This window comes from Megachile rotundata, chromosome 8 (assembly GCF_050947335.1).
Source record: "Megachile rotundata isolate GNS110a chromosome 8, iyMegRotu1, whole genome shotgun sequence".
NCBI lineage: Eukaryota > Metazoa > Arthropoda > Insecta > Hymenoptera > Megachilidae > Megachile > Megachile rotundata.
Genome location: NC_134990.1, coordinates 11,170,465 through 11,197,569, shown reverse-complemented (window position 1 = coordinate 11,197,569; position 27,105 = coordinate 11,170,465). Strand labels below are relative to the sequence as shown.

General features: G+C 31.0%; 6 protein-coding genes and 1 long non-coding RNA gene across 13 annotated transcripts; 3 read left to right on the top strand and 4 right to left on the bottom strand.

The window, feature by feature from the left end:
• The first annotated feature begins 103 nt into the window (after positions 1-103).
• Positions 104-3,381, top strand: LOC100881289 (uncharacterized). 2 transcript variants are annotated; one of them, XM_003707076.3, is made up of 6 exons: positions 104-517; positions 616-783; positions 1,071-1,171; positions 1,286-2,266; positions 2,343-2,468; positions 2,600-3,381. In XM_003707076.3, the coding sequence occupies exons 2-6, from the start codon at positions 682-684 to the stop codon at positions 2,886-2,888; spliced, it is 1,599 nt and encodes a 532-aa protein (XP_003707124.1). In that variant the 5' UTR covers positions 104-517; positions 616-681; the 3' UTR covers positions 2,889-3,381. The 2 variants fall into 2 exon arrangements, with proteins under 2 accessions (XP_003707124.1, XP_012149614.1); XM_012294224.2 differs by having other exon boundaries at positions 582-783.
• Positions 3,382-3,870: 489 nt separating this feature from the next.
• Positions 3,871-7,486, top strand: Ids (iduronate 2-sulfatase). Of its 3 annotated transcripts, XM_076534104.1 has the most exons (10): positions 3,871-3,976; positions 4,056-4,285; positions 4,443-4,620; positions 4,691-4,821; positions 4,903-5,074; positions 5,142-5,291; positions 5,366-5,503; positions 5,593-5,793; positions 5,870-6,219; positions 6,276-7,486. In XM_076534104.1, the coding sequence occupies exons 2-10, from the start codon at positions 4,100-4,102 to the stop codon at positions 6,618-6,620; spliced, it is 1,851 nt and encodes a 616-aa protein (XP_076390219.1). In that variant the 5' UTR covers positions 3,871-3,976; positions 4,056-4,099; the 3' UTR covers positions 6,621-7,486. The 3 variants fall into 3 exon arrangements, with proteins under 3 accessions (XP_076390219.1, XP_076390220.1, XP_012149600.2); XM_076534105.1 differs by having other exon boundaries at positions 3,910-4,285; positions 4,903-4,996; XM_012294210.2 differs by having other exon boundaries at positions 3,910-4,285.
• On the bottom strand, positions 6,647-14,615 carry LOC100874907 (uncharacterized). Its single transcript, XM_076534095.1, has 19 exons — positions 14,489-14,615; positions 14,063-14,221; positions 11,917-13,981; positions 11,511-11,803; positions 11,311-11,423; positions 11,083-11,231; positions 10,776-11,015; positions 10,469-10,682; positions 9,984-10,393; positions 9,602-9,900; positions 9,231-9,525; positions 8,879-9,153; positions 8,600-8,759; positions 8,153-8,500; positions 7,783-8,083; positions 7,488-7,685; positions 7,300-7,413; positions 7,089-7,232; positions 6,647-7,010 (listed from the first exon to the last, which is right to left on the bottom strand). The coding sequence occupies exons 2-19, from the start codon at positions 14,160-14,162 to the stop codon at positions 6,963-6,965; spliced, it is 5,766 nt and encodes a 1,921-aa protein (XP_076390210.1). The 5' UTR covers positions 14,163-14,221; positions 14,489-14,615; the 3' UTR covers positions 6,647-6,962.
• On the bottom strand, positions 14,485-18,071 carry LOC100874793 (uncharacterized). Its single transcript, XM_003707104.3, has 4 exons — positions 17,711-18,071; positions 17,360-17,538; positions 16,359-17,280; positions 14,485-16,283 (listed from the first exon to the last, which is right to left on the bottom strand). Exons 2-4 carry the CDS (start codon positions 17,477-17,479, stop codon positions 15,211-15,213), a joined length of 2,115 nt encoding a protein of 704 aa, XP_003707152.1. The 5' UTR covers positions 17,480-17,538; positions 17,711-18,071; the 3' UTR covers positions 14,485-15,210.
• Positions 17,767-18,980, bottom strand: ILP-2 (insulin-like peptide 2). Its single transcript, XM_076534127.1, has 3 exons — positions 18,826-18,980; positions 18,545-18,761; positions 17,767-18,276 (listed from the first exon to the last, which is right to left on the bottom strand). The coding sequence occupies exons 1-3, from the start codon at positions 18,826-18,828 to the stop codon at positions 18,107-18,109; spliced, it is 390 nt and encodes a 129-aa protein (XP_076390242.1). The 5' UTR covers positions 18,829-18,980; the 3' UTR covers positions 17,767-18,106.
• Positions 18,954-21,674, top strand: LOC105663668 (uncharacterized). Its single transcript, XR_001097115.2, has 2 exons — positions 18,954-20,353; positions 20,931-21,674. It is a non-coding gene; the product is annotated as an uncharacterized LOC105663668 (long non-coding RNA).
• Positions 21,511-26,819, bottom strand: LOC100884082 (protein O-mannosyl-transferase Tmtc3). Of its 4 annotated transcripts, none has more exons than XM_003707102.3 (13): positions 26,088-26,819; positions 25,409-25,545; positions 25,222-25,303; positions 24,899-24,998; positions 24,715-24,830; positions 24,475-24,647; positions 24,137-24,392; positions 23,913-24,061; positions 23,526-23,838; positions 23,163-23,453; positions 22,912-23,094; positions 22,560-22,844; positions 21,511-22,429 (listed from the first exon to the last, which is right to left on the bottom strand). In XM_003707102.3, exons 1-13 carry the CDS (start codon positions 26,277-26,279, stop codon positions 21,683-21,685), a joined length of 3,024 nt encoding a protein of 1,007 aa, XP_003707150.1. In that variant the 5' UTR covers positions 26,280-26,819; the 3' UTR covers positions 21,511-21,682. The 4 variants fall into 4 exon arrangements, with proteins under 4 accessions (XP_003707150.1, XP_012149592.1, XP_076390212.1 ...); XM_012294202.2 differs by lacking the exon at positions 26,088-26,819 and adding an exon at positions 25,788-25,820; XM_076534097.1 differs by lacking the exon at positions 26,088-26,819 and having other exon boundaries at positions 24,899-25,131; positions 25,409-25,447.
• Between the last annotated feature and the right edge of the window lie 286 nt (positions 26,820-27,105).

Genomic DNA, 27,105 nt, shown 5'->3' with positions numbered 1-27,105 from the left:
ATTGTTCTCGTCGTCTAGCGGTTAAGCGCCGAACTACCAAACAAAAATTTGTTTGTTTTTATGAAGTAAATTAATTCTATGGTTTATTGACACTTGTAAATTGTTCTACGGGCACAATAATGACGAAAAATTGATTTACTATTAACTCGAAACTTTGTATTCGAAAATTTTAAAAATTGCATTTGACGACTCTTAAACTTAGCTATCTAGCAGTACAAAGTGGGAATTAATTGACCTAAACTTGAATATATATTTTCAAAATGAAGTATAAATGAAAATTTTATTATTTATCGATTTCAAAAATGCCTATTGTAAAGTAGGTAAAATGTGTGCTAATGTGCAATTTTATTACGAGTAGTGGGGACCTCTTCCCCTTGGCCGCCATTTCCCCAGGGAAGCCAGATTTGCTCTGAAGTGTACATTGAAATGACAACAAGTGATTGATATTATTGACGACGGTATAATGTGAGGTGAAAAAGAAAATATATTTCGGCGCGAACGGGAGTGCACTTTGTTGGTAAGTAGCCCGACAAAGCATCCCGTTCGTGGAATTGATCGCATATTTGGGACTTTCATTCAAGGTGTAAGAAAAATTCTATTCCGAATTCCCGTTAGTGAATACAGGTTATGTGAACTTCGAAACGCCTCGACGTTCGCCGTTTCTCCCAAACACCGGCCAGGATGGGCCAGGGTACAGATACCTGCTCGGACAGGCCTACTGAAGTTAGTGTCATCAGATTTGTATCCAGGAATCGTACCATTGAAGAAATCGTCCCAAAAAAGGTAAATCACCGGAGTTATTTAACGGGTTCAATGACCCCTAACTCAAAACAAATTGTTCAGCGTTTATCAAGTTACTGCGTTGTGCGTTTAGAATTAGTTTGTCACAATAAAATAATCACTTAAGTTAATGTGCTTTTATTAAAAGGCTTTGTTTGTAAATACGTGGATTTTATAAATATAATCAATAAAAATTTAGGTTCTTCAAAAAATCAATATTTTCTTTGTGAATAATATTAAATAGTTAAAACGTTTAATAATATCCCATATATTTTACATCACATTTTTAGGAAATATATACTTGTAAGCAACGAGGTTGTGGAAAGACATTCACTAATCAAGATGAATATAAGACACATGAAACTCTTGAAGCTTTAAAAATTAGATTCATGTAAGTTAACTTTCTTTTTGTTATAAATTAAAATATATAATGATAATATATATGTGTATTGATAATACATTTAAAAATATTATGAAGAAATAAAGTTTGAATGCTTTTACTCAGTTGTCGGGAGCCAGGATGTGGAGAAGAATTATCTGACCCTGGAAGTATGTGGCGGCATTATCAAGAATGGCATAATAATGAAACAAATGTATTTATATGTCCATACACAAATTGTGAGTCTTTACATACAACCAGCAACAGTTTGGAAGAACATATCGAAAACTATCATAGACAACCACCAACACTGCCAACTGAACCAGAAGTAATATGCTTTGAAGATTCTGAAAATGCAATAGATGAGGAAATTATACAAAGTACTGAGGAATGTTATGAGAACAGAACAAGTGATGCTTTTGCAATAAAAGCACATCAGTATGATGACAATAATGAACAAAATATTCTTAGAAGTGACAATATGCAGCAACAAAAGAAAGAAACCTCTCATGATCAGAGTACTGCAAATGACAATTCTAGTAAGGAAGATTATTCTTCCAATTCAGAAACTGTAACTGATGCCGTTACATTTCCTATGAATGAAAATGTAATGATAAATACAGAGAATTTTCTATCCAAATATGATGGCAGTACGAAAAATTCAGAACTTCAGTCAGATCATTCCCAAGAAAAAGTTAACGTCGTTTATGTAAATGGTGATATTACCATTACTAAGAATTCAAAAAATGAAGTATGTAATATGAATTCAAGAAATCAAGAACATAGAATAGAACTGGATAATTTGGAAAGAATCTTTAGAAGTGACTTAGATCATGATGTTTCAAAAACTGAGGAGAATATCATAGAAACAAATAGTAATTGTTCAGATGATGAAGAATATACGCCAAAAAAGCAACGTATGTCTAGATATAAACAAGAAATTTACAAATGTGCAGTTAATGGTTGTGGGAGAAAATATAAATACATATCCCATTATCGTCATCATCAAGACAGTCATAAATTAATAACTAATGCTATTAGTTCAAATTCTAGTAAATCAATAGTAAAACTGAAGCAAGGGAAAGCGTCGGCAGTCAGTTTTTTCTTGTAAGTTTTCTTATTAATTTGTATCTTGTAGTACAATCAACCTTTATATATTTTCTATTTACCATGTATTAATTAGATGCAAGATTCCCGGCTGTAAGGCGCAGGTGAGCAATGTAACAAGTCTATGGAAACATTACCAGGACAATCATGCTAATTCAAAACTGCCAGTAGTACAAGAAGCTAAGAGTACTGAAGTATTTCGGTAAGTTGTATAATTTTATATTCAGCTATAAATCCAATATTATATTTAATATCAGTAGAGGGATTATACTGGTCTAAACATTCATGACCTCATTATTGAAAGTAATATTAAAAACAAACAAAAAATTTCAGTTGCAAAATTCCTGGGTGTGAAACAGAATTTAGTACAACAGTAATGTTGTACAAGCACTTCAATGAAGTGCACTCAAATGGTTCTGGCAACAATGCTAGCACAAACATAAAGACTGGGAATGGGAGTAGTTTTCATTATACTGAAATATTCAAAGATGATGCTACCACCCTGCAAGGAAACTTTAAGACTGACTTTAAGGCAAAGAATAATATTAATGCAAATGATTGTACGAAAAGTACCGATGAACAAAGATTATCATCAGTTGTTAAGAAAGAAACTCGAGATTGACTTGAGACGAACTAGTATCTATAAACGTGATGATAAATAATTGTAGCGATATGAATCAGAGTATTTTACTAGGGCCGCAAGTATTCGAACTATCAAACGAATTATTGTTCCTCTCTCTTCAAGAGCGATTCTACTTCTTGTTCTCCATCTTTTTGACTAGTCACAATTTTATTACGCTTTTATTATTGAATTTAAGTGTAATGGCCCTTGTTAATTACTCAAATCTTTGTGTCTCTGACTTTTAATTATAGGAATCCAAAATTGAAATACAACTCTCTTAGATCACTAGAATTATTCTTTTATGATTTTTTAAACAAAAACTGAAGCATTGTATAAGACATCGTATAAAGCATTCATTGAATAATTTTCAAATATCATTTTCCAATTTTATTGACAAATTTTGTAATTTCATTCCTACTAGCTACTTGAATAATGATTATTTTAAAATATGTAATAAATGAAATAAAAATGGTATTATGTCTTATGACAGAAACATATGTATATTACAATGTTTTTAGGTATATCTTTATTATCAAAGCATATTGTACATTCAACATAATTTATTTTTACAAAATTATTACAAATACTATTTGAAGTAAATACTGAATCAATTCATTTATATTTACGCTTAAAAAGTTAATAGTCATAATTACTGGAAAGTATGACGAGCAATATAGGCAAGTCCAAAGAATTTTCAATGTTTCATAAACGCAGCAATGAATTCAAGATAAAAGTACAGTTTTGTAGATTAATAAGCTGTGTTGATTTAAAAACAAAGTTTACAAAAGAGAAAAAAGGTTGCAGTAATCTGTATGCATGTTATATAAAAACTTCTAACTTTCCATACTAATTTTTACTATTTTATATTATATCACTTTGACATAATTTATGTTAGGTATATTAATGTAGTTATTGTATTAGATATTGTAGAACTATAAGCATTACATAGCATTTTCATTTGTATGTCTGTACATTGAAAAATAAAGTGCAATAGTGAGTTAAAATAGAAAATCTATCAAAAACAAAATGTCCATTTATTTTACCAATAAGAACTTACAGTAACGTTTAAACCAAGTATTTAATATAAGGTAAAAGAAGTATTGAGATATTATCATAAAAATATTTATTTTCCTATAATGGAAGAATATGATTATGTTGTAATTTCAGAAGAGTTTCATTTTGTTTCATCTCAGTTGACTAACCTATCGAAAATGTTTTTTATGTTATATTTCATAAATTTATTAACTTGGTGTATAGCACAAAGACAAAATTTCCTTTTAATAATCGTTGACGATTTAAGGACTACTTTAGGATGCTATGGTGATTCAAAAGCTTATACACCAAACATTGATCAGTTAGCAAAAAAGAGTGTCATTTTTTCGCAAGCATTTGCACAGGTTAGTATCGAATCAAATGACAATTTTACACAAGGTATAAACACATGACAGAAAAAAATATGATCATATAACTTTTTCTAATGAATAGGGGAATTTTTATTATAAGTTTTAATTGGTATTCAGATCACATTCTTATGCTGTAAATTATACCTTCTAGCAAGCTCTATGTGCACCAAGCAGAAATTCATTTTTAACAAGTAGAAGACCAGACACACTTCAACTGTATGACTTTTACAGTTACTGGAGAACAGATATTGGCAATTTTACAACATTGCCACAGCATCTCAAGAATAATGGATATATTACCAAATCAATAGGAAAAGTTTTTCATCCAGGTTTCCTTCTTATAAAGCATGATGCATAAAGTATTTTTGTCAATATAATATATTCATAGATGTTTTGTAGGTATTAGTTCAAATAATTCTGATGACAGTCCTTATTCTTGGACAGAAACCCCCTTTCATCCATTCACAGAAAAATATAAAAATGCTCCAGTATGTCAAGCAAATATACAAATACCACCTGCCCAAAATCTTGTAAGGTCTCAAATTTATTTCTAATAAGCTCCTTTTTAAAATTTATTTTGAATTGATATAAAATATTTTAATATTCTTTAGATATGTCCAGTTGAAGTTTCATCAATGACAAATAAAACATTGCCAGATATAGAAATATTGAATGAAGCTAAAAATTTCATATTAAATCAAGCTGGTAATACTAAACCATTTTTCTTGGCAGTTGGCTTTCAAAAACCACATATACCATTTAAATATCCTAAAAAATACCTAAGTACAGTTTATCATTTTAAAATTAAATAATAGCTTTATAAATAATATTTATAAAGCATATTTTGCAGAGTACCATCCATTGCATAAGTTTGAGGTACCTAATCCATATAGATGGCCAGAAAATGTTAGTAGTGTAGCTTACAATCCATGGAATGATTTGAGAAAAAGAAGAGATGTTGAAACTTTAAATCTTAAATTTCCATGGGAAAAAATACCAAGTAAAATTAATTCATAAAACACACTTTACTTTTATGTAATCAATTACTTATTTTTACTTATGTCGAATTTTTAGAAAGTTTTGCTAAGTTGATTATTCAATCCTACTATGCTTCTGTAACTTATATTGATAATTTGATTGGACAATTAATGAATCAATTGAAATTTTCATCCATTGAACATAATACTACCATAATATTAATGTCAGATCATGGTAAGTCAATATGTTTAAAAGGAATTGACAATAATAGTAACAAAATCTTTTACAGTTACAATTTATTTACTGAGTAAATAAATGTATAGGGTGGTCTCTAGGAGAACATGCAATTTGGGCAAAGTATAGCAATTATGACGTCGCCCTCAGGGTACCTTTAATAATGTCAATACCAGGACTTACATTCAAAGAAAGTAAAGAAAATAATGCAGTTAAAATTACAAATCAAATAAATACAATAAAATATTTATTAAACCGTAGACAAATTGACAATGCTAAACTAACAAATGGTACATACAGTTTTATTACAAAATAACATAAAACATTTTAGGAAGACATTACAATACAAATTGTTTATTTTTTCAGGATATCCAAAAAATATATTATACAGCATGAAAAAATATATCGAGAGTCGAAAAAGAATGTATATTTTGAAAACATATTTTGCATATTCAAGAGAGATTACGCAATTTTATAAAAAACAGATTTTTAACGTTGCGAATGCAACAAATTTATCAAAACAGTATGATACATTCAATCCATCCAAGAATCAGATAATTATAAATTCGTTAGTAGAACTAGTTGACATATTTCCAACCATCGCAGATTTAGCAAACTCTTCAATACCTATTTGTACAAATAATCCCCATATAGAAATTGTCTGTAGTGAAGGTATCACTCTTATGCCACTTATAAAAGCTGCTTTAAAACAGAAGGTAAAATTAAAGATAAGGTCGGAACGAATATAGTAACTATGTTTAATAATTCGTAGCCGATATTATGGAAGAAAGCAGTATTTGGACAATATCCGAGACCAGGTATTAAACCTTCCATGCATCCAAATAGTGATGAACCGCGTTTTAAAGAAATTAAAGTGATGGGATATACTCTAAGAACAAATAGATATCGTTATACATCTTGGTTACAATTTAAACCTGAAGCAAGAATACCAGACTGGAATCATAGCATTGCAGAAGAATTGTATGATCACGATGTAGACAATAATGAAATTCAGAACTTAGCGGTTTTTGAAACATATGTTAAGGTAAAAGAGGAGTTGAGAAATTTATTGCAGCATGGTTGGAGAAATGCTTTACCAGGTACATTTATCAAATAATTTGCAGAAATATTTAGTATATAGTCTTACTAAGAATGTAAATTTATTAAACAAAGATTACTATCATTATCTAAATAATAGTTTAATACTAGCAATATTTATAACAATAATAATATTGAATTACATCAATACTGGTAATAACATACATGTAGTATAAGACATAATGTGTGTAATATATAAATATAAAATATTAAACGTTCTTTGAATTAAAATGTAAGTAGCTAGGATAATAGATTATCAAACAGTTTTCATATTATGCAAAACAATACAAAACTTGTTTGTTCAAGTGATGTTGATGTTAGGTTCTCCTAACCTACATTAACAATATTTACTTTTTCTTACTCACTCTTCTTTACTTTTATTTGTTTTATTTGTTGGAGGAGATATAATCTGCAAAGTACAATATAGTGGTTCATTAGATTTTTTTATACAAAATGGTTGAAAGTAGTATTGAATATTGAAAATTACCTCTATAACATCGTTATCAGAACTTGCAGGGGTTGTAGGGATTACAGGATTTGCAGGTTTCAAAGTGGCATTATGTAATCCATAGGACGTTTGAGCCACGTTCAGCATCTGTGCTCTCAGGATTGGTGCTTTTGTACTTAGATTCTGTTGTTTATAAAATCACATTTAAATTTGAATCAGGACAATAATTATTTAAATAACTTTTACATACCTGTTCTATTAATCTTTTATTGGAATTATAAGTTTGTTGTTCCCAATAATTGTACATATCTGTTAAAACGCGAGCAGTTACCATTTGCTGATACTCTGGCGTTGCATTTGGATACTGCAAAATATTAATCATAATAATTATACGATCACTATATAATTCAAAATAATAAAAGAAAATTATATACTAACATCTTTTCGAATAAGTTCTTGAAGTTTTTCATAGTCTGTAGTGATATCAAGTGGTGATGTTAAATTATATTGATTCAACATTACACTATTTGGATAAAGTGTCATTGTCTGAGGTGGTGGCATTTGCCTTCCTTTCTTCTCTTCTTCATACTCTAACCACGCTTGCTTTCTTTCTTCTTCGTTCAATTCTTCTTCAGCCTATGTAGAACACAATTAATTTATCGTAATAAACGAAGATTATAATCAAACTTTATGTTTATACAAACCCAATTTAATTATTGACAATTTTACTTACTTTATTCTCTAAAAGTGAATCGTGTTCGTGATAGTTCTCCACATACTTTTTATATTTCAAAAATATCTCCGCTAATAGTCTATCTTTTGGCAAATTCAAAGTTTTCTCTCCGTTATTCGGATTCGGTTCAAATTTATACAGTTCACTTAAATCATGGTTGCTATAATGACGTTCTATTTGTTGTACATCAACAACTCTGCAGGAAAGTGACAATTTTGTCACTTGTCGATTATAGATCTTCTCTTCCATTGTGCCAGCCGCTAGAAACCGATACACGTAACATGGCTTCTTTTGACCAAATCTGTAAATTATACATATTTTATACAACCATTATAAAATTGTTCTTCTAGATCATTTCTAAAACAAACACCTGTATACGCGGAATATACTTTGTACATCGTGAGACGGATTCCAACTTGCATCAAAAATAATCACTCGATTTGCAGCAGTTAAATTAATTCCTAATCCACCTGCTCGTGTCGATATCAAGAATAATCTTGCTCTCATATTTGAGGGTTGATTAAAGATTTTACACCAAGTATTTCTGTTTTCAGCTGATGTTTGACCATCTAATCGGAAGTAATCTAACCCTAATGACCAACTACCGCTATGACCATCGATGCATTCCGAACTCGTACCATTTTGTGTTTCGTTATCAATCTTCTCAAGAAATCTTTCAATTAGTGTCAATGAATATAATGACTGGGAAAATACTAATCTAAAAGGACAATTAAATATATTATTATATAATTTGCAGATATAAAAATAACTAAAAAAAAAAAGAAAATAGTGCACAATTAAATCTTCACAGACTTACATTTTATCCCCAATTTGTTCACACTCTTTTAAAATACCAAATAGAAGTAACAACTTAGAGGAAACTCTTATGTCTTCAAAATGTTCTGGTTGAACAAATTGTGACCACCACGCCTCTTCTTTTACTTCACTCTCTTCTACTTTTGGAGTAACCTCGGGCTCTGTGAATTTTAATAATTACAGAACATGGACATTTAAAGAAATAATTTATAAGTACATGACACTTGTACTTCACTATCTTTAATAACACAGTGTTAGAGTAATATGTATAAAACCTTACCTATTTTATTTTGTCTTGTACTTTTCTTTGGAACATCAGAGTCAATAGCCTGAACGTCATCGTCATTTTCATCACTGGAACTACTTGTAGTTGTAGTTGTCTCGGTATCGTCGTCAATAAAACTCCTTAATGAGCCTTCAGAATCACTAGTATATCTTCTACCATTTATTTTTTCTACTTTTTCTGCGTTCAATTGTAAAACTAAAGGATGCGTCCATATTCTTTGTAACGCTTGAAAATCAGTGAATAGAAATCCACCACCAGAGCGTTTTTGTCTGAGCAAAGAATTGCAAATTAATTTTTAGAATAATATATGTATATCTATAAATTGCTATCAGATGCTATTACGTACCGTGCGAAATTTTCCAAATAGTGCCGATATAAGTTAATTTGCACTTCTGTCAAACTTACAAAAATAACATATTCTTGTTTTGGTGGTAAAAATGGCATTAATACTGAATAATCGAATCTCTGAACACAACCTTTCAACATTTTGTGTAAAACGTAAGCACGTTTTTTCATTAATTTAACGTCGTATTCAGTAGAATCATCAAACTGACCATTCGTTATTGGATTTGCAAATCTGTTTAAAAATTCTTTTTTTGTTCCTAAAAGATTTGGTTTTATAAACTGTACCATGCAATGATCTGCAAATGTTTAAATAGAAATGAATATCAAATTATGAATGCGAAAAGTTGTTGTTTAATATTTATAAATATTCACATTCTATTAAGTTGTTTTGCAGAGGTGTTCCTGTTAGTACAATTCTCCTTAATGTTTTTATACGATTCATTGATTTACTTAGAGCGGTATCTTCGTTTTTTAATAAATGACCCTCATCACAAACTATTATGTCTGGACCAGGATCTATTAAACATTTTAAGACTGATTCTTTCATATTCTTCCGCATTCTGTTATTGGTACCGCTGAGATTTCTGAACATTTCATATCCAATGATAAGTACACCACCAGTCCTTTGCCAACTTTCTAACATATACCTTCGGTCTGAATTTTGCTTCAATCTTTAACAAATTTATTATTAAACATTACTTTCAGTTGTGTATATGTGTAATTTTATGATAATAACAAAACTTACTAAACCTACTTGGTCAGTTCATAAACTTCAATATCATGCTCGATATCTTTCAACCACAGATTGAATTCATTTCTCCAATTAAGTACCGTACTTAAAGGACAAACAATCATAACTGTTTTAACACCAAGTTCTTCGTGTACTAAAAGTGTATGCGTCAATGCAATTACTTGAAGAGTTTTGCCAAGTCCCATACAATGTGCAATTATACATCCAGATCCTGGGGAAGACTTCATTCTTTCAATAGATTCAAAACATGCGTCCCACATGAATTTTACTCCCTTAGCTTGGTGAGGTTTCAAACGTTTCACTAAATCCTCGTGAACGCTTAAAAGTTCTTCTTTTGTTTCAGGATCAAAATCTAATACAAGTTTGTCTACCTTTTCTTCGTTAGCCAATCTGGTTTCATACATTTCATTGTACTATATTAGACAGACAAAAACAAAAAGTTATAACAATACATAATTTTGTGCTCATTAAAGCAATTAATATTGTACCAATTTTTGTCGCTCAGCAATGCGTTTAAGTCTTTCTTCTTCTTCTTTAGCAGCTTGCTTTGTGTCATCCGCAACTTGTTTGTCCTTCATGACTTTTCGAATATTTTTACGACTCTTCTTTCCAGGGGTTCCTTGCGAATTTGAAAGTGCGTCATCAGCATTTTCATCGCTGTCGGTACTTACATTTTTTATTCGTTTTCTTTTGGGTTTTGCTCTAGAATATACACATATATTATTAACAAGTGTGTTCCAACTACTTGAAAAGACGTACTTTACTTTTACTCTTATATACTTTTGTTTCATATACCTTTTTTCCGCAAATGAGGAATCTGTATCAGAAGATTTACGCGTTTTACGTTTACGTGTTTTTTTCTGTTGCTTCTTCGTTGAAGCGTCACTGTCTGAAGATGAATTTTCTTCCAATACGACAGAAGAATCAGAATTCGTGTCGGAATTAATTGCCATTGTGTCTGAATCAGAATCCACAATTTTTCTACGATTTTTCCTTTTGCGTGTAACTATTTTATTCTCAATGTTTGAACCTTGACTATTGAAAAAAAAGCATTTTATTGTGTGTTACTTAATTTATCGAAGAATTATGTTGAATAACTTACTCATCATTTTCTTCCTGTTTTTCTCGCAGTTTCTCTTGAGTCCTCTTCCACTTTGCTTTTTCAGCATCTGAATCAGTTTCTGAAGAAAGCTTCATTGTCAATATCTTGTTTCGTCTCCATTTGTTCTTCTTCTTTTTTTCTTCATCTTCCTAAGTATATTCAATTAAACAAATATTTTTAATACAAGCTAAATATAACTAAATCTATTAAAAAAAAATTATTTTTTACCTCGTCATCGTCTTTCTTTTCTGTCTTTGTTGCAGAAGGTCTTCTTGATTTATCCTTTATCTTGTCCTTTTCTTTATCACTATCATGAACTTCTAAGGAGGCTTTTTGATGTTCTAAATTAATAATAATTAATAAAATGTATTGCATGTAATATATACAAATAAAAGGATCAAATTTTCAAGAATAATTCCATTAAATACCAGTGTCTGAATCGGAAGAATTTAGAAGCATGTTCTTTGTAGCTTTATCTGCTTCTAACATTAATTGATCGTTAGTTTGAATATTAGCTCGTGGTAACAGAATTGTACTAGTACTACTATCTGAATGAGCATTCTTGTCCGCATCTTCAACAAACTCGCCATTTTTTACTTTCTCTAAATGATCTAAGAGGGAATCTTTTGTTTCTTTTGCTGCTAATTTTTTCTTGGATGAAATTTGTCCTGATGCACAGCTTTTTCCTTGATTTTTTTGCAGTCTATCCACATTAATAAGACTAGAAATAATCGAAATAAAATGTTATTGTTAATGGAATTAACTATCACTTGCAAATTTTTATAAAACAGAGTGCGAAAATTTATCAATTTTTATATCATTTTAATTTCATACCTTTTAATCTGTTTACACTCCAAATACTGTCGTGATTTTTGCAACGCCTTCGCATGTTTCCTAAGAATACTCCTCGGCAATCTTTCTAAAACAACGCGGCAGGCCATATTTAATTTTTTATCGGCTTTATGTTCGTCTTTGAGTAAATATCGTCTTTTTTTCACCCTTCCCCCTACACTTCCATCAAAATCTGAAGTATCTGTAACTAAATCTTTATTTTTTGTATTACTTTTTTTTAACGGTAAATTCACTTTTGTAGACTGTAGTTTATCATCACTATCAGAACTTAAACTTGAGCTTTCACTGTTTGAAGAAATTAGTAACTTTGCTTTTGCATGCATATCATCACTATTATCATCTAGCTCGTCATCTTTCTCGTCAGACATTTTTTTGTCAGAAGAGAAATCCATAGAATCATCTGAATTTGAATCTAAAAGTGTACGTTTAACAGAATTTTCTATATCAATAATTTCAACTTGCTCATCTGATGGAGTATCATTAGAAGTGGACTTATTTTGTACTTTATTATCTTGTTTGCTATTAGACTTTATTTCTTTGACTTTTGATTTGCCTTTTTCATTTGAATTACTGGTTGAAGATTTTGTAGATGATTTTTTAATAGGACACTCTTCATTTGAAGGTGTTTCCTGATCTGATTCTAAGAGTACTTTTTCGGTTTGTCCTTTATTAACAACTTTTGGAAGAGAATTATCTTCATCATTTTTAGTCGATTCCGATGTTTTCTGAGCATCAGTTAGTACAGTAGTTGAGTTTGTATTACTTCCTACAGTGTCTTCTATAGTTATTGTTGCTTCACTAAGTTGAGATTCTGTATCAATACTTTGTGTTAAGCTATCATTTGAAAGCAAATTTTTATTTTTAACTGATTTGCAAGTAGATGCATCATTAGTTGTACTTTCCTCAAATATGTCATCTAAAGATTCATTCTCGACTTGTTTATTTTCATTGTTATGAGATACTTTTGAAACTTTTTCGTTCAAAACAGTTCTTGAAGCATCTTTTGTATGTATTTTATTACATATTTCTTTCTCAGTTTTACTACCTAAAATTGGTGATATAACTCTTGATACGTTTTCATCAGTATCATCATCTATAAGTTTTTCTGTTTCAGCAACTGATGAACTTTCATTTTCCTTGTTGTTTTTTTTATTTGTTTTGGTAGATATTACTTCAGTGTCAGAAAATATTTCTGCATTATCATATTCTGAAACTATACTTCCTTCTTTTGAATTACTCTTTGATTTATCTGGTATTTTCTTATTTGTATTTTCTAATACTTCATTTTCACTTGAAGAACTATCTTCATGATCTGTATTCTGTATACTACAATTTTTACTCCATTCTTCATAAAAATTTATTAATTCCTTTTCTTGGATATCAAGTTCCAATTTAAGTTCATTAATCAAACTTTTTGATTTGTTTACAATATTATTTGCAGATTCTTGATACACTAATTCTTTTTTTAAATGTTTCCATTTTACATGTTCCATCCGTAATTCATAATCAGAACAAACTTCTTTAAATCTATTTAAAATTTTCATAACACGAGATTTAAAACATAAACTTTGCTTTTTACTGATCATGGTTTTCTCTTCTGTATGTTTTTTAAATGATGAATCTGACTCGTCATTCTTATTAGCTCCAGACACTTTCTTTATAAGATTGTTATGACGAGAAAATTTTGACTTTTGAAATTCTTTTCCAGAACTAGAATCAGCTTCATCTTTATTTAAAGTGATAAAACTTCTTCGACTCGATTTTGAGATTGAATGCTTCTTTTGACCTTTTTCTGAATGTTTTCCTTCTTCTGAATCACTACATTTTGATTCCTTATTTTTATAATTTTTTCTTCTTACATTAGTGCAAATAGCTTTTTTGTTTTTTGTATTATTTTCTTGTTTGTCCAGCTTTGACTGCTGTTTATTAGACATCCATTTCTCTTTAGTTTCATCATTTGCACTAGAATAATTAGTTTCAGATGACGAAGAACATTTTTTTTGTGGTCTTTTAGTTGAATTCTTAATAGAAGTGGCATCAGTGCTTCCTAAAAATGATTTGAAAATTGTTTCTATGGAATTATATTCCTTCTGTTTTGAAATTATAATTCTTTCATTTTACAACATACCTATCTTACGTGAATCCATAGCGCTGGTATTGAAAGAAACCCGAACATCTTCTGCAGAAGTAGAATCATCATCATGTAATGATCCCATTATTTTCTTCATTTTCTTTTACTTATGTTACTTTATACTGCATGTATACGAAAGCATTTTTTTTTTTTTACCTGTAACATATAAATATTCATATTATAGAAATTAAAATATTATTCGGATTTAAGCAACGTTTGATTCTGTAGAAGAAATAGTATCTTATGAGAATGTTTAATAAACAAAGTTATATATTTTATGATATATAAAATGATCTACTGTAATTAGGTTCATTAACCAGTACACAATTTTTTTTTGTCACACATTCATATCTATTTAACTTACATACAAGGTAAATGAATAAAGTTTTTAAATATTAATATATTAGTCTTTAAGAATCTTACCTGTGTAGTAAAATTATTTAAAACGCAATCATCACATTTTAAGCACCGTACACGGTATATAAACTAAGTATTAGTGATTTATTTTCAATTTGAAAATTACTTTTATTATTAGACACTATTAAATAAATAAATAACATATATTTTAGCAACGAAACATACACGTAAGACAGTTGTAATTGATCAAAATACTCAATTGTGTCGGTACCCCGTTCGAGTCTTTACACAAAGGTGGTGAAAGCTAGCTGTTGTTACTAGTGCCCTCTGATGGTTAAATGTGTAATATTAAAATTGAACCGCTATTGAACGTTACAGTCATATTGAATATTTCAATAACTGTTTAAATATAACAATTTATTTTATAAATATATATACATATGTATGTTTTTACAAATATATCAAATATGATAAATATGACTTTTCATGGTTTAGGGTAGAAAACGCGGAAAAGTTTTGCACATAATCTATTTTGAAAGACTATATCCAATTCGCAGAACTTTGATAATTTAATGCAATAAAGCGGAATTTTGCTATATGACTGTAAACAGGACTGTAACAATAGAATATTCGCAAAAGCACTGCCGTCAAAAATTAAAAAATTTCTGTATTTTAAAATACATATTAAATGATAATTGAGTTTCAGAAATATTGTACAAGAAAATATTTAAACATATTACTATACAAAAACTGGGTATTCGTTACATTTACATTCAAACTATAAAGATTCATACTGTTTCTTCGGCAATTATTTCTACTTCTTGCTCCTCTGATACTTCCATCTTATTATTCCATGTAGATAAGCTTTTCTTAACTGGAACACAATATTTTGAATTCAGTATTCGATTCTCCTGAAGAGCAGCTACATCACAAAAGAGACATCTTGTTTCTTTAAACACTTCATCTACAGCTGAATGAAAAATCAGTCCACATATTGGGCATGTACTGTAGTGTGCACTTGTTATTTGTAAAAGTGTAATAGCACATCTAGGTAATATATGTCCTTGAGGACATTTATTAACTTTCCAAGGTAGATCATTTATTGTTTCACCACACAAACTACAAGATTCAATGTTATCTAACTTGAACTGTGATGTTTTTTTTAAAATGCTTCTAATACGTTCATAAAATGGAGATGCATTTTCATTTGCTTCTTCTGCAAGATACATTTCTAAATATTTTCTTAACAAGTTTATAGAAATCTGTTGTTCTTGAAGCAATGTAGATTTATTTACAAAATACATAAGATAATTATAGGCAGTGTGAACAAAAATTAATGGCTGTGCTTCTGATATCTCTCCAGCAATACTGCCTACGCCTTCAATTACTTTTTTCTTTTCACAAATTTCCATCATTACTGATATCCACATTGATATTTGTAACTCTTTTAAAGATAAAGATTTCAGATCTGATGGAAGTTCTGGAAATATACTTGTAGGTTCTGATGCCTTTATTGCTTTAATCCTAAGTACTTCTAAACAGTCCCATAATTGTTCAAATCTTTCATGTTCACTGTTTTTTAAAACTAGCAATGGATTCCACTGTTTACCTTTCAATCCAAACATACAAATTTTGCTTGGTTCCTTAATTACTAAATGATCATATATGGTATCTGGCATAGTTAGATTTACAAATATTACACGATTTAAAGAATGGGTAAGGCCCAAATATCGTGCATGAATTTGTGATATTCTATTATTTACTTCCATTTTTGACAAATTATTTTCTCGCGTGTCGATTGTAAACATAGAACCATTTTCTGTTGTAACCAATGCATTATGTGAACTTATACAAACAGCTCCTAGAAAATGATTAAATCTATTAGTGTTCTTGTTTTTTTTACAGTTTACATAATCGAGTTTCATATTTTATTTACCTGAGATCGTGAAACCTTTTAATTGTAAATGTTTCAAGATTTCTAATTTACCCTCCAATGATAAACACAGCAAAAGTAAGAACGTCCCTTTTGATACAAGAACTTTCATACATGAATCATTTTGAGGAAATATTTTTATAGCACTAATAACAATACGATCTTTATAATCATAATATTTATGAATGAATTTCATTTCAAGAATATGATTATGATTTTGAACTTTAAGACCATAAATACGTCCATCTAAATAAGCAATGATAATCAAATGTTCTTCTGCATTGATACTAATCCAATGCATAACATTTATTTTAACAGACTCTTTTGATTTCATTGTTCCTACAATTTCAGGATTTGGTATTTCATTATAATTTAATATTCTTGGAATTTTGTAAATAGTTATATCTCCATTACGGTAAGCAACAGTCAAGTATGCAAAATTGATAAAAAGTTCACTCCAAGTAAAACAAGAAGCCAGCAGTGCCTTTATATTATTTTTTAATGTTATAGATTGATTTGAATTTTGTTTGCTACTAATATTTTCAGTATTAATTTCCTTTTCTACAGCATTATAGCGTATAGAAGATAAATCATGTGCAGGGTACCATTCCATTGAAATTTTGTAGATTATCATAGCAGTACCTGCTGAAGTTAAAATTGCAAGAAGACACTTGCTTGGGTGTATTAAATTCTGTGGTGACCATGCTAAATTAATGATTTTTGGAACCATTTCTTTAACATTTGACATCTTTGGAGTTAAACTTTCTTCCATTAGACATGAATACACATCTTCACGTTGCATATTCCAAATCTTTGATTCTATTTTACCTGTTATAACTTGTGCTGGAAATATTGAAGGTGGATAAACAAAAGACCTAGAAAATTTTATGTTCGAATAAGGAGACATTGGAGAGGGTATAAGTTCCTGTGGAAAACAAAAATATTAGCAGATATATTATACTGGTTATACTGAGATTACCATGTAATAAATTATATAAACTTACAAATATATGAATTCCTTTTTCAGTAAGAATTGATATATGGTTATCTTGAGACCATTGTATTGCAAATATTGATAAAATTGGTGGAGAAATTGCAAAACTGTATATTTCTTCAGTTTCCATTATAAGTAAAAAGGTCTTTTCACATGTAAAACAAAATTTTTAATTTCTTTTCCTTTTACCTATACAAATTTTTTCCAAATAATATATTTATAAAAATAGATAAGTAATAACTATACAATACAAAATGTACAAAAAAATATAACAAACTGACGAATATTTCCTTCTCGTGAAATATTTTATTCATATATGTATAAATACGGTACGCAAAAACTAAATTTAAAAAGAACTAACCTCTTAATTTTCACTAATCTGCTTTTAAATGTTAACATATCTTTAAAGAAAGAAACTTTTTTAGATGAATACATAGTTTAATTACGAACATTTAATGTGCTTTTACATAATATATACATATATCATATTGGTTAAGTACAAATGAGATCAAATTTTATAATAAACATTTAGTAAATTCAATCGATTGCACCGGCGGACGAAGTACGGAAGACGAAGCGTAATGTATCCGAATAAAATAGTCCTTTGTTTTAAACATTTCAAAATCCAGTGCTATTAATTAAAATCACAGCAGACTCGAGATTATACAACAAAGTAGAATTGTGATATTAATATCAAGAAAATAAACATTTTAATTTTTTTCGATTTGCCATGTTTTAAATTACTCGAACAATATTTTTAACGAGACCCACAGTAGGACCGCAGCTCTTCTGTTGAGCAAGACTTCACACAACATTCTTCGTAAATTCCCCGCGAATGTCTCCGGAATCTTAACATTTTTCTTGCATTTTTTATGGATTTATAGGGATGTATATCGTAATTAAATGCGTAGTCGTTCATTTCCATTTCTAGAAAGATTTTTTAATATTATTAATTGAAATAACATTAAAAGCTATTTTAGGAAAATATTTTATTAACATTAGTAATATCTACATATACCAGTGATGGGGCAATTGAAACCATAAGGGATTTGGTATTGATGGGTAGTTAATTTCTCACTTCGAAAATTAAAAATTATTATGTTTTAGTTTTCCCGCCGATGCACATGAGTTCTTCGAGAGGCACCTGATTTACCCATCACTGGTCTACATAATTTTGCGGCATGCGCACTCTTACCTTGATTGCTTTTCTTAAACCGCGAATTATAAACACTATCGCATATCATTCCCAAAGTATTGGATAAACTTTCGCCGCAATATTGTCGTACCTCACTTACGGTTTGTCTTTTAAGTTTTTTTTGAAATATATCAGATCGTACATATTTCATTTCTTGCATTAAGATCGTAATCACGATCATTAAATACATTAATGCGTGGAGTCGGTATAAAAACATCTAGAAGCAAAATAATATTTTCCAAATATCATTGCAATCATTATCTGATAAATACTGAAATTACCATAGATAGAAATTAATGTATGAAAGAAGATGTGTTCGTTATGCATTTTAACAAATATTGTTATTAATAACAATTCTTTGTAGTATGTGTATAATTATTATAATACGTTTGACAGTTTAATTTTTCAAATTAAGAAACAATGTTGTACGAGCAAATTCGAAATTGAAATATCATAAGCGAATCCTCAAGTGTGTCTATTTAAATCGCTTTTATTAACCTTTATCAGAATTTATCAATAACGATGCCCCATGCTGTTGCGTACCAGTCAACGAGTAACGACCTATTTTTAGATATCATTTGTGCAAATATAAATCTCGTGCTGTAAATCTTCTCGTGTTAAAGCCCTGGTTTGAAAGGTTCACAAGTATCCCATAAATCGTAATGCTGTCTGCGTCGCTCCACGCGTGTTTCTTTTCAACAAATAATTCGGAAAGAAAACCTGCATACAGAATCGAACAAAATTGTATCGTCAAGAAATTTTTTATCTTTTAAAAATATGAAAATTAAAATGTGCCACTGTTCAGCGGACACTAACGGCGATACTGATACCGGTATTATCATACTGTCAAATGATTTATAGCTAATGATAACATACCTTCTCAGTATAACTTTCTTTATCGGTACAGATATTATTTAATTATTATTTTTAAAAGGTGCAATAGTTTATTCGGTGTTACTAATAGTTCCAATGTTTTGCCTTTCTTAATCGTGTTAAGTCCTATATAAGATATTTTTAATATAATAAAAATTAAATAATAAAAATGGAGAAAGTACCAAAATCAATCACTTACTTATTATTCGTTGATAAAACAGAGATCAATAAAAAATAAAGATGCGTATCACTTTATATCACGATATATTATCACAGGTCGGTATTTTTCTTCTTTTTTTCTTACATAGGGATTACATTAACGTTTACGATAACGTTATGCGTATTATTAAAATATGCATCAAAAATTAAGAACTAAATAAATGATATAGTCGTATAATCGATTATATATAATCTTGATAAATAATTCAAGAAATAGTACATGAAAAATTATATACGTAATAATTATGTACGTAAAGTGTATTTACTCTTTTGTAACTGCTATTAACAAAATACTTTCGAAAAATTACCCCTCGATTAATATTAATAGCAATCGAAGAATTCTTCACCGAGATCAAATATTTGCATTCTTTCAAGTATGCTAGTATTTTCTTCATATTTTGTTTTCACTTGTCGGAGTGTGTTCTGCGATCTTTGATGTACCAAAATGAAGACTGTTCCTATTTGATCGATAGCTGTATATTTATAATCGATTAGAGGAATCGCTTTTTCTTTAGTGAGTTCTTTACGGTGAAATTAGCAGAGATCGATCTTTTTCGTTCAACGTGAATTGTGTAAAAAGGATTTTTCTGTGTTGGTATTGGTCTTGAATCCTTGTATTCGCGTCCGTTTGGTGATCCTCCAACGGTAATATTCATGTTTTCGTAATTCTCAAATTAAGAACATAGTGTTTAAAATAAGGAAACTCAAAGAATGAAGGTATTTTTTTCTTTTACTTGTCTTCATTTCATTCAGTCGTCAATTCAATCGAACACATTCTTCGTTCAACAGTATTTTTTCGTCTTCAAAGTAAATATATTTTTAAACACCTAACACTTATTGCATATAGCACATCATTTTTTCATTCGATATTCATTACACCGTTTGAATATTTTTAATGCACTCTCGTCACTGTTTATCCGTTAATATTATTAATTAAAATGAGCAAGAGAGGAAATAAGAGGGATAAAACACTGTGTTAAAAAATTGATATTACGATGTCTGTTTAAAATTGACTAATCACGGAATGTGTGCATTGGTTCGATCGCCGTTGACGCGAATCAACCGCAATACCGTAAAGGCGCGAACGGTCTTCTCATTTCTGTGTTATTCTTGTTTCTTCATTTTCTTTTTATCAAACAGAATGTATTCATTTTATCACGTTACTATATTATCTATTATTACTGCTTATATTATTATTATCGTTATCCACAATTATTAACAATGATTCTGCTTAAAGCGATAGAGAAACCTAAGTTTAGTCTTAACTCTGAACACTGACGGATTTAACTTTCAGGGGCCCGGACTCTTACAAATTTTTGGGACCTTATCTGCATTATACAAGCGACTATCAAGACATACGTATAATCCAAAGTAGTCGCAAATATAAAAATAAAAATTTCATCAAAAGTATAAGGGCCGTCGGTCATTGTAAAAAAAGAAGAGTTAAAGGAACTTACCGCTTCTCGAAGAGACGATTTAACGCTAAGGAAGAATAAGAAAATTATGTCACTGCAAAAACCTGTTACGTTCCTTATAAAGCCGTGCAAACGTCTCTAGTAATATTGAACGACAAAGACGTGCTCATTAAACACGTTATACGCAAGCGACTTTGTGTCAGCTTTTATTAATTGAACATTAAATACCAGACTGATGTGACGACATCTAACTGCATAGAAGTTTGTCGATTTCAACATGTCCAATCAACTGTAAAATTTGCAGTGTAACTTAATCTCGATAGACGCAGGTCACGATCACAAACCATTAATTACGTAGGAATTAATTTCGCATATTTAAAGTAAAAAGTAGCTCTGACATTTTATATCTATAACAAGAATTATACCGAAGGAAACGTTGTACAAATAAAACAAATAGAATGCACATTTTTCAAATATATTTTACAAAATGTTCTATTCGTACAGCATATAAAACAATACTCTGTATTTATTTTATATTCACACATTAGCTCTATACGACTGTACCACGATATTCCCTCGTTATACGTAGAATATAACTTTATACAGTATTCGGCGGGAGTTAACGTCAATACTATGAAAGTGCCGTATCCTTTGTTTGATGCGTGGTTCCAGCACGCTTTGTGCCTCTCGAAAAGATTGCCGTGCTTTCATCGAATTTTTCAGAGTTCATCGTTTTAGTTGCACGTTCTCGATCGATTGTCAATTCCGTTGCGTCCGCGCTCACGCCCTTACCAAAAACTCGCCCGGAGGGCTGCTCTTGCACATTTCTTGTGCCCGACTTCAGGAGCCTGTCTTTGTCATTGTATACTTCTTGCACTTCTACTTTAGCTTCGTTCAATGGAGAAATTCTCCCAGTTTTCGATGGACCTTTCAAATGCACTATATGATCGTTCAACGGATCCGTACTGCTTTTTTTATGTCCCATATGACTATGATGATTCGAGAAAACGGAGTCCGTTTGTCCTAGAAACTGGTTAGCACTGTTTCCCATATTTCCAGGTCCATTTGCAGCAGCAGTATTCCCTGTACCACTGCCACCCGAGATGTCCCCCATGTTGAAACTCCTTTCTTTTGAACCAACTTGCCAAAAAGAGTCGTCGAACACGTCGGTGTCGCGTTGTTCCGGAGGCAGCCTATTTATACGGGCTTTCACGATGGCCAGGTGTCTATGCACGTAATCCTGATGAGGTGCCAACGCTGCTGCATGCTCCAAACACTGAGCAGCCAGTCCTAATTTACCACGTTCGACCATTACAACGCACAAGTTATGAAGACCTTGAATATTTGTTGGATCCAGCTGCAGTATTCTACGGTAACACTGTAAGGAATTGAAAGCAAAATGTTAACCGCACTTGTTACAATAATATCACTTAAAATATTACCAACGCGGTGTCAAATAATAGTTTTACTTTAGTAGAAAATAATTGTAATAATTAATGTTTACTTACATTTTCAGCAGCATCCAAGTCTTTTATATTATTTATATAAATATCGCCTAAAAGGATTAATCCTTTAACATGGTCCGGATGAAAACGAACTAGTTGGTTTAGGAAAGGTGCGGCTTCCAGAGGACGTTGCTCGTCTGCCAGTAATAGAGCAAGATTGAACAATGCAGATCGGAAGTCTTCCTTGAGAGCAACTGCATTACGGAACCATCGTTCAGCGCTTCCACTGTCATGATCATCCATGGCCAACATTCCAAGATTGAAATGCACTCGTTCGTTATTGGAATCCTGAAAGTAATTTTTAATTTAATATTTGAATCGTGTAAAGTATGCTAGTTAAAAGAAAGGAAAGTACTTTTCGCAAAAGTTTTAGCAGTCTTTCTCTGGCTACTTTTCGTAACTCCGCGCGTCCCAATTCTTGAAGCAAAATAGCTGAATTTAATAATGCTTGTTCGTGTTCGGGGTCAAATTCTAAGGCTTTGTCCAGATATGCTAGAGCTTGAGATGCTTTCCCTTGTTCCAGAAATACAACGCCCAGCTTTAAAAAAAAAACGATTATAAAACGTGTTATACATTCAGTTATTACTTCCAGTATCTCATACTTACATTATAATAGATATCTGGATTGTTACTGTCATAGAAAAGAGCTCGTTCGTAAACCTCTTGGGCCTCTTTCGTGCGGTTAAGTTTAATTAAAACATCACCTCGATTGATGTACGCTTGTGTGTAATCAGCACGCATACTTATAGCCTGCCTATAAAGCAAGTCGGCTTCCTCTAACCTAGTTGCATTCTTCGCTATTAAATTTGCTAAATTTACAAACACATTCAAGTGATTCGGTGCTATTCGTGCTTGATAAGATTCTCCGGGTTTTGGTTTTGGTAGTAAAGATTTTGCCTAAATAAAAAATACATCTTAAAGAAGAAACAGATTCAATGGTATTGTCGATTGAAATATCTGTATACTTACCTTTAGGTATGCATCTTCAGCTTCTTTGAACATTTTAAGATGATTGTAAGTTCTGCCTACGTTAATGTGCGCACCAATGTCATCACCCTGAACACGCACAGCCATATTAAAGAAGTTCAATGCTTCTTTAAATCGACCTTGATTTTCCAAAGCATGACCCACGTTATTAAATAATTTGGCATTGCGATCGTTCACTTTTAATCCCGACATAAATATAGAATATTCATCGAGCCAATCATAATTCCTGATAAAAGTCTTTGTCGAATGAGCAGCCAAAAGCGTTATTAATAAAAATAGTGTTAGTTTCTTAAACCTTAAAAACAGAAGGAACAAAGTTATGAACAAAGTTAAATAATATGTTTATCTTTTAAAGGTATGGAAATTTACTTTTTGTCGCATAAAATGCTCCATCCATATCCAATTAGCATACAAAACCCCATAGATGGAGCATATAGTACCCTTTCGGCAATAACGAATCCAACCGGAAAAAAGAGATTTGAGGCAGGCAAGAATGGCAGTATCATCATCGCCAAACTCTGTATGAAAAATATAGGTATAACACATCTTTTCTAAAATAACAGCTTCAATCAAATTAAATATGTAGTACTAACCATTATGAGAACGATGGAAGTTTGTCTGTTAGATGTTAAAATTGCCGTTATCAATAATCCTAATATGGTCACGTGAGTTGCTACAGTAGCCAGATTACGAGGATCAGTAAAAGATTCTATCAACGGTATCGTTCCCATAGTCCAATCACAGCACAAGTCGTTTGGAAGAAATAGCAGTCTTAAATTAACCGCTGCGAGGTAATTATATGTAAGCTGTCTTATGGGCGTTGGGGCCACTGATGCGGGATTGTCAAATCTGAAATACAATTATGAATTTTTTTTAGAATTTTCAACATATTTTTTATTACAATGTATGTATACATAAAAGTATGTAATACCTGGTGAATACAGGTAACTTTGAGCCCATTACGTGTAGCCGAAGAATAAGTAAACTAAATGTGACAAGTGTAAGGACTGTCAGTCGTTTTGTACCTTCACTGGACCAAGCAAGCGATATTTTTTTCCCACCAAAAGCTGCCTTTAATGTCAGGAAAATATCCATTGCTCTTACCTAAACAGATAGTATAATTAGTAAGTATAAATAATTGATATTGTGAAATGTGTTTTAGTATATTTACCTTTTGTACAACAAAGATCTCATATAATACACAAACAGCAGTAGCTGTTATTCCTTGTTCTTTACATAACATAGCAGTAAAAACAAAAGACATGGATAATATCAAAGACCTCCATCCTAAAAGAAATTTTAATAAAATTATTATGATTTATAAAATTAAATTTTATCAAAAATAAATAACTTACCTGTTGATCTTCTACTTCTGCAACATTTAGTATACGTGATTAAAGCCGCTAGATAAAATAAAGAAGACAATGTTTCTGCTCTTCCCACCACTCCTGTAACCTTAAGACACGATTATCCACTGACAATGCATCTAAACGTGAACTAGGTACTACGATGCGATCGATCGCTCGACGTCGACCCTTCGAATCTGGATACAGTATTGAGACATTGTCGCCGAAGGGAAGAACAAGGACTAGAAATAATTACGAAATAATATCCTCATAAAATTTCAAGGTAACGTCGATCGATTCGATCGATTTGGAAAGCAGTTCAAACAACTTACTGCTTCTGTATGTATAGGATGAACCGCGAACAGGAGAGAAGACACAAAAGTTGCAGAATCAGATAGAAACATCAAGCAAGTCCTGCAATAGCAAAACATGCTTAACCTGACTTATACCTACTCATCTAAATTTATTTTACTAAGAAAATATTCTTTTATCAAAGAACATATAAGAAGCAATTTCTACCTGAAGTATAATAAACACACTCCAACATGTAAGATGACATTAAGCAAATGATATCCCATAGGATCCAACTGATGAATCAGGTAATTCCATCGAAATGTAAGAACACATAAAGGCCTATATGATTTGTGTGATTGCTCCTAATTAAAAAGAAAACATTTTGTTTTGTATCAGGAGAAGAAGATAATATCATATAATAATATTTAAAATACATAAAGAATTAGTCAATTTGAATTGGGATTTTTATAATATCTCAAAGAACAGTTTTCATTATTCTTATAGCATTTTTAAAGACTGGGAAAAATTCAGTTTATGTTGATTATAAATTTTATAGTTTCAAAACAAATAAAAATCCTAAAAGCTGTTAATGAAATTTAATTACTTTTATAATCCAGAACATGTAATTGATATTTTAGACCAAAATTGTTAACGAAATCAACAAAAACATCGATACTCGTCAATACGATAGACTATAAACAGAAAGATTATTCTATATTTATGTTCCATAAAGATAAAAAAACTGAAATGTAACCAAATTCATATTAATTTGATAAGATCGAATTAGATCGAACTAAATCAAAAAGGAAGGAAAACGAGAAGAGTTGAACGGATCAATACACAAGAAGGAAGACAAGAGTAAAAGGGAAGGGGGAAATGAAAGCGCCTCTGTCATATTACCTACCTTGTGCATAGGAGTACCCCAGAAATCATTGTAAAAAACATTTTTCAGGGGTGTATGAGGCCTTAAATCTCGATTATCCTTTATCGCTGAAATATCATCAAAAACGAAACCGCAATTAAGGCTGTTTAGGTATACGGCGAAAGCGCTTATGGCGACGATCGCCGCGAGTGCTCCCCGCGCAGGCACTCCCATCACAAATAAGACATCGATCGGCCGTCTTTTCTTCTCGATTTTTAATTTAGAAATCCTTTCGAAAACGCCTTCCCTCTTCGCTTCAGTATCCTCTTCTGTTCTTTTGCTACCTATCCGATCTACCTATCTATCTATCTAATTGCCTGCCAAGCCAAGAGTTTAACCCTGCGATGTCCAGAAAAAATGCAGGAATCTCATCTCTAGGCACGTAGATGTAGATCCGTTCCTCTTCAAACACATTATTGCACTTATGTGTCCAGTATTTCCAGATACAAACGCGCCTTTTCACAGATCAATCTTCGAAACTTGGAGAGAGGCATATCAACGGTAGATGAGTTTCTGTTCCCGGAAAACCCTCGACGCCAAAGTAAAATATTCGACGAAAGAAACAACGATTATTGTGCGCGCGCGTTAATATTGACTGTCAAACGATAGACGTGTATACTATTGTATAGTAATGCACGCTACGTATCGTGAAACGAGTACGACGCAAGTACGATACAGTACAATACTGGTGACGGCGACGACGCGGATTCGATTTAAAGTCGAGTACGCATGCCTCGCGTTAGAATAGTCGCGAACTATCTAATTCGCTATCTGTAAATCGTGCAACATGTATTAAATTTAAGTCGTTCTGATAGTATAAAGTTTTACGCTTCTAATAAGACTATAACGTTCAGTGTTTAAAAATGACATGACATTTAAGGAGCAACAAGATTCATGTTTTATGGAGCTTCAGAGAATCGTCCAAGCGCTTATTTGTAAATCTGCCACTGATGTCAATGTAACCATAATGATGTTTAATAAAGACATAGAAAAGGTTAGC